At 49.0% G+C, this 7,169-nt stretch overlaps 1 protein-coding gene across 1 annotated transcript; it reads right to left on the bottom strand.

The window, feature by feature from the left end:
• Positions 1 to 2,773: 2,773 nt before the first annotated feature.
• Positions 2,774 to 5,173, bottom strand: LOC123123533 (protein NRT1/ PTR FAMILY 5.6). Its single transcript, XM_044544057.1, has 2 exons — positions 4,932 to 5,173; positions 2,774 to 4,827 (listed from the first exon to the last, which is right to left on the bottom strand). Exons 1-2 carry the CDS (start codon positions 5,086 to 5,088, stop codon positions 3,203 to 3,205), a joined length of 1,782 nt encoding a protein of 593 aa, XP_044399992.1. The 5' UTR covers positions 5,089 to 5,173; the 3' UTR covers positions 2,774 to 3,202.
• Positions 5,174 to 7,169: the final 1,996 nt, after the last annotated feature.

The following is a 7,169-nucleotide window of genomic DNA, read 5'->3' as shown; positions in this document are numbered from 1 at the left end:
ATCGTTTCTACCATGAATTACAATGTTTAGTAGCTGCTTGAACTTTGGAGGTGCTCTGCATTTATGTTTTGCGGTCTCAAAAAGGGCTAGCGAGATACCACTATTGTCATATTATGTCATGATTGTTTTGACAACGTGTTGCTGTTTGAGATATCTTATTATTGCTCGCTAGCTGATTATGTCATTGATGTGAGTTAATATAATTTTTAAGAGTTATTGTCAACATGCTTATTTATAATCTTGGCTGAAAACCTGGGTGCTACTTAAGCTTATTTATGCAAACAAGAGCAAAAGAGTTCGTAAAAGTTTTTCTCTTTCACTTTCAGTTTATCAACTGAATTGCTTGGGGACAAGCAAAGGTTTAAGCTTGGGGGAGTTGACATGTCTCCGTCGTATCTACTTTTCCTAACGCTTTTCCTCTTGTTTTGGACTCTAATTTGCATGATTTGAATGAAACTAACCCGGACTGACGTTGTTTTCAGCAGAACTACCATGGTGTTGTTTTTGTGCAGAAATAAAAGTTCTCAAATTGGAACGAAACTTTGCGAGGAATGTTTATACGAATAAAGATAATTTCTGGAGTCAAGAACCACCAGAGGGGGGCACCTGGGTGGGCACAACCCACCAAGGCGCGCCACCCCCTCTAGGCGCGCCCAAGTGGGTTGTCCCCACCTGGTGGCCCCACAGACCCTGAAACCGGCGCTATAACATCCTATTTTTTTAGAAAAAAATCAGAGAGAAAGAATTATTGCGTTTCACGAGACGGAGCCGCCGCCGCCTCCTGTTCTTCATCGGGAGGCCAGATATGGAGTCCGTTTGGGGCTCCGGAGAGGGGGATCTTCTATCTTCATGATCACCAACCCTTCTCCATCGCCAATTCCATGATGCTCCCCACCAGGAGTGAGTAATTCCTTCGTAGGCTCGCTGGTCGGTGAGGAGTTGGATGAGATTCATCATGTAATCGAGTTAGTTTTGCTAGGACTTGATCCTTAGTATCCATTATGTTCTGATATTGATGTTGCTATGACTTTGCCATGCTTAATGCTTGTCACTTCGGGCCCGGGTGCCATGATTTCAGATCTGAACCGTTTATGTTATCACCATTATATCTATGTTCTAGATCCGATCTTACAAGTTATAGTCACGTACTACGTGTTATGATCCGGCAACCCCGAAGGGACAATAGTCGGGACACTTCCCTGTGATGACCGTAATTTGAGGAGTTCATGTATTCACCGTGTGTTAATGCTTTGTTCCGGTTCTCTATTAAAAGGAGGCCTTAATATCCCTTAGTTTCCATTAGGGCCCCGCTGCCACGGGAGGGTAAGACAAAAGATGTCATGCAAGTTCTTTCCATAAGCACGTATGACTATTTACGGAATACATGCCTACATTATATTTATGAACTGGAGCTAGTGCTGTATCGCCCTAGGTTATGACTGTTACATGATGAATATCTACGATTTTCCTACATATTGATCTTGCTAAGTTACTACTGGTTCTGTTACTATTGTCACTGCTACAAAATTATGACTATCACTGTTACCGTTACTGTTGCTTCTACCACTACTATCAAAGCTATCATATTACTATGCTACTGATCACTTTGATGTAGGTAATTAATCTCCAGGTGTGATTGAATTGACAACTCAGTTGCTAATATTTGCAAATATTCTTTGGCTCCCCTTGTGTCCAATCTATAAATTTGGGTTGAATACTCTACCCTCGAAAACTGTTCTGATCCCCTATACTTGTGGGTTATCAACCCCCAAGAGCAAAACCTAGTCGCCGCCTTCAAGAAGGAGCACTCCACTGAGGTGTCGTCGTGCCGACTTTCGCTGGAGCTCAGGGGGAGACGAAAGGGAGAGGAACCACCCCAAAGCCTCCAAGAAGGGGATCGGCGCCAAAGGCGTCGACTTTGGGGGGCCGCCGCGCCAGCTAGGGTTTTCCCCCGGATCCTCGCCCAAACGCCAGATCCGGCTAGCAATCATCAAGATACGGCGTCCGCAGTGGCCGGGGACCCGCGCTAGCATGGAACAGAGCAGATCGGGCGGCACCCAAGTTTCTCCAAGGTGGTCCGGCGGCCAGCGAGGCGCCACCGCATCACCGACGTCCGTGACCACCACGCTGCCCGCGCAGCCGTGGAGGTCTCCCACCAGCACCCGTCGGTGCCGCCCGCCGCCCAGGCCATGCCGTGCGCCACCGACCGGGGCTGCGCGTGAGCGCCAGGAGCCCCTTTGGTAGCGACGGAGGGGAGTGAGAGGGGGGAGAGAGCGAGGCGACGATGCTAGGGTTGCCCCCCGAGTCGCCTCAGAGGAGACGACGCGGGAGGGGGGTTGGGGGGAGGGGAGTTCCTTAAATATTGCATGCTCATAAAAACATGCGTGTATACATGCAATAAAATTGCCACCTTCACTTGAATTCAAGAAGATGAGGGTCATGTTTCTGTAATAATGGAGGGCACCGGCCCCATGCCCGACGAGGAATTGGACAGGATGATGGCCGAGATCACGGATAGCAATGATGAGTAGTTTGTTTCGTTTTTATGTGATCTTTATATTTTGTTTAATGTTCAATCGAGTTTGAATCAAGTTTGATTGACTAGTTTGATCAAATTTGCATCGAATTTGTGTTCATTTTTTTAAGGAGTTAAGTTTAGGGGTTTGGTTAGAAACCGTACTACTCCCTCCGTTCCTAAATATTTGTCTTTTTAGAGATTTCAACAAGTGACTACATACGAAGCAAAATGAGTGAATCTACGCTTGAAAATATGTCCATATACATCCGTATGTTGTAGTCCATTTAAAATGTCTAGAAAGACAAATATTTGAGAACGGAGGGAGTACTTTAGAAGAGCACATATACTCCTGTAAAGGATACTCCGCCGTTTACTCCTCTAAATTTTAGGGCTCTAATTTTACAGGGGATGAGTTAGAGATGCTCTATCACCACTTCTCAGTTCACACCTAGGTTGAACAGCACCCTTTCTTGGTGTTGCAGGATGAATCGGCAACATTGATAGTGGTTCCTTGAGTCCGAGGCCATGGGCAGGGAGCGCCTTCTTGCTTATGATCTGATGGATGTAGGAAAGAATGGTCTGAAACGCCTTCTCATCAACGTTCAAGGCTTCCGTCTCTGCTAATGCCTGGCCATCTTCCTCTGGTGGTTAAAATGTTGACGATGTTGATGCTTCTTCGTTATGTCATACACCAAAAGCGCTCCCCTGTAGTACGCACTTGTGATTGTACGGTCTATCGATGCCGGAACCGTCCTTGTCGGCGCCGGCCCTGCCGGCCTTCGCGGTCTGCTGCTTGTACGAGTACCGGGTGGCGACGAGCACGTAGAAGCCCAGGTTGGCGGCGGAGATGCCGGCCAGCAGCCAGTAGAAGAGGTCCAGCCTGCTCCGGCTCAGGTCCTTGCCGAACCACCCGTCCCGCCGCCCGCCGTGCGAGCTCAGGCGGCTCGCCGCCGCGATCAACTGGCTGCTCAGGAAGCTCCCGGCGCCGATCACGCTCAGGTACAGCCCGATGCCCAGGCTGCGCATCGTCTCCGGCATCTGGTCGTAGAAGTACTCCTGGAGCCCCACCAGCGCGAACCCGTCGCCCACGCCCATCAGCGCGAACTGCGGCACCAGCCAGAACACCGACATGGTGACCTTGGAGTCGAGGCGGCGCCGCTCGACGACGGCTGCCACGGCCATGGCCAACACGGCGAACGCCATGCCCACTCCGATGCGTCTGAGGACGCTGATCCCGCGCTCGGCGCCCGTCCCGCGGCGCAGGCACGGCTCGAGCACCTTGTCGACGAGCGCCACGGTGGCGATCATGGCAACCGCGGCGAGCGCGAAGACGGACGCCGGCGGGAGCACGAAGTGTGGGCCGAGGTGGCGGTCCATGGCCATGCCCTGCTTGATGAAGAAGGTGGACACCTGCGCCGCCGCCATGCCGAACGGGAGCGTGGCCACCCAGATGGGCACCATCGACACCACCAGCTTCGTCTCCTCCACCTGCGTCACCGTCGCCAGACGCCACGCCCCGCTCCAGACCTCGCCACCATGCTCAAAGATTGCCGCCTTGTCGAGACACCGGAGCTGGTCGGTGTGGCAGAGCAGCCTCTTCTTGCCGTCGTTCTCCTCGTACAGCTCGCCGGCGTCGGCTGGCAGCTGAAGGCGCCGCTTCATGACCGCAGCCACAGCAACCCGCAGCAGAGGCGTGAGGGGGCTGCCCTGCGGCACCCTGTACCGGTAGGTCCGCCACCCCGCGAGGTAGACGACGAGGGAGCAGCCCATGACGGCGGCGAGGAGCACGGTGGCGGCGCCCCATCCGACCCGCTCCTGGATGTAGACGACGACGGTGACCCCAAGCAGCACCCCCGAGCAGAGCGCGCAGTTCCACCAGTTGAAGTAGGACATCTTCTGAAGCCGCTCGCCGGCGTGGCCGTCGTCGAACTGGTCAGCGCCGAAGCTCTCGAGCGCCGGCTTGTGGCCGCCGGTGCCGACGGACACGAGGTAGATCCCGACGAAGAAGAGCGTCTCGTGAACCCGCGGCACAGAGACACCGCCAGGCCTCAGTCCCGGCGCCAGCTGCGCCACCGCGAGCAGGACGAGGCCGAGGAGGTATACGACGGTGGAGAGGAGCACGGTGCGGAAGCGGCCGAGGTAGGCGTCGGCGAGGAAGCCGCCGAGGAGCGGCATGAGGGTGGTGACGCTCATCCAGTACTGGGAGTTCACGGCGGCGACCTTCATGTCCTGGTGCAGCACCTTGGTGAGGTAGATCATGAGGCTCGTGGCGATGCCGAAGTAGCTCAGCCGCTCGCTGAACTCGATCACTGCCAAATCCATACAACAAGAACTGCCATCAACCAAACGAACAGAGACAGAGACAAAGACAAAGACAGAGAGATCTGGCAGGCAGTTTGAGGAGGGAGCTTACGGATGATGAACATGGCGGCCCTCCATGAGCCGGTGGCGGCGCGGAGGGGCGGGCGGCCGCGGTGGTCGACGGAGGAGTCGTCCACCCATTTGTCCCACTCCCCATCATCGGCGCCGACGCCATGGCCGCCGCCGCTTAAACCCTGCTGCTTCCTCATCACCGAGTCAACAACCTCTCTCCAAAGTCCAAACTAAGCAAAAGGACTCGCTCTACTGCGCTTTTGGACGTAGCAGATTGATCGGTGGTTCTTGGTGTGAGGCTGGGAGGAAAAGAGGTCGAGTTATATAGCCGCGCGGGTGGGACATGGACGGAGTGGGGGAGGCAGGGGATGTTGGGGGAAGAAAGGCCACGTCCCTCTCCGTGTGTGTGTGTGTGTGTGTGTGTGTGTGTGTGTGTGTGTGTGTGTGTGTGTGTGTGTGTGTGTGTGTGTGTGTGTGTGTGCACGCGTGCGAATCGAATCCACGAAAGGAGGCCCCGTTTTTTGTGATTTTTACCAAAGTTCTTGAGGGAATGAACCGATTTGAGGAATTTGTTGGCGATTTTTTTTTTGTTTATTTTCAGAAGTGTGTCAAAACTCACACTCACATCACACCTAGAGAGTGGGGGAGCTGGGGCGAAAGACAAATCATCAGTGTTTGGGGCTGCCAAATGTAAAAAAAAAAACTAATATAAGCCTCTCTAAAAAAAATTCTTCAGAAATTGGTCCAAGGCTGGGGGGCAGCGGCCCCCCTTGGCCTCAACATAGCTCTGCCACTGACCTAGAGGTCTAAATTAATGCAGCATATCTAGTGTAGATACAGCTTCTTTGATATAGCTTGTACTATCTTAATTAGCCTGTATCTTAATGTAGATATTACTTCTTTAATAGCCTACGTGCAGTATGATATGCATTAAATATGCATCCACATACAACTTTCTTTTATATGAAACCATGGTATTTGTTGATGCCAAATACAACAAAGTTTTTAAGACTATAGTTCTAAAAAACACACAAAATATATATTCTACAATAACTTTAAATATACTTAGTTGCCAAATGCGACCTTAAGGAAACTCTAGCAGAGTCGTCGTATGGGCAGCCGTCATAATGCATATAGAGCGCGCTCCATATGCACTTGGCGGCTGCCATGGCAATGCACAAACTCTCCTTTAGTGTGTGTTTATGAGAGTAAAATCATCACTTCCTTTGTTTAGTGCTTAGACTCATGTCTAGATTAATATAATAACTTGATTTCCTCATTAAATAAGGTGTAACATCAAAAACAATTCTTAGGAGTAGTAGTTAGGTAGTCAAAGCAAACCGGTAGTGAGTTATCTTAAATGAGTATAGCACAATTTTAGATACTATTCATATATAATCATGTGGGTGTTAATTTGAACAATTTATATATGAAAAATGGTAAGATTATGCAGTAAGCATGGTGCTCCATCTACCGAGTAAATGAGCAGTGTACAGTTTTTAGACAACTACTAAGATTTAAAATCTCAAGTCGTGTGTTGATTTAACCAGGCCAGATGACTGTAAATTTTTTGTATCTATGAAATGAGTTAATTCTATTTTTCCCCTATAATTTGATTTCTTTACACTAAAATTTTCATCTGGCTTACCTTATTTATGAAAAATGCATGGTACTATCCTTATAATTTTGTGAGAGCATTGGTCCCTGTCATGAGGTTAGCGTGGCAAATTCTTCACAAACCTAAGCAATTCTTACACCTTATGAAATATAAATTATTTATTTATATACATATATATATATATATATATATATATATTAATAATTAAGGTTAGGGTATATACGGTGGTTGATAAGACAATTATATCTTTAAGACTTTCAGATAATTTAGAGATGACAATAATTATGTGGTGAGATTATTATGTTGAGAGATCATCTCTTAATTAAGGGCCATATACAGTGGTTGATAAGACGGTCTTATCTTAATCCTGACATGAATTTTAGATATGGCAATAAAAATACATGTACAACTTGATATCTTTTAGTCTTATCTTTAGTAACTAGATATACGTAAACTTTCGGGAAAAGCTAGATATACGTAAATATGTGGTGAGAAATATTCCGCGAAGAGATCATCTCTTAATTAAGAAAATGCAAGTCTTGTATTCTGATTTCTCTCTCCTCACCCCAGTATTTTTCCTACCCGACACTGGTAAGATAGCATCATTTTTGTGTGGGTGGCACCATTATACATGCCCTAAGAGAAGGCAAGCCTTCTTTT

The sequence above is a fragment of the Triticum aestivum genome, chromosome 5D (assembly GCF_018294505.1).
Source record: "Triticum aestivum cultivar Chinese Spring chromosome 5D, IWGSC CS RefSeq v2.1, whole genome shotgun sequence".
NCBI classification, from domain to species: domain Eukaryota; kingdom Viridiplantae; phylum Streptophyta; class Magnoliopsida; order Poales; family Poaceae; genus Triticum; species Triticum aestivum.
Note: the sequence above shows the minus strand (reverse complement) of the source record. Positions and strands in the feature narration are given on the sequence as shown.

Excerpts from the sequence above, each read along its gene's own strand:
- LOC123123533 (XM_044544057.1), bottom strand. The coding sequence starts at position 5,088 with ATGAGGAAGCAGCAGGGTTTAAGCGGCGGCGGCCATGGCGTCGGCGCC. Across the intron at positions 4,828-4,931 it reads GGCCGCCATGTTCATCATCC|TGATCGAGTTCAGCGAGCGG; the intron begins GTAAGCTCCCTC and ends TGGATTTGGCAG.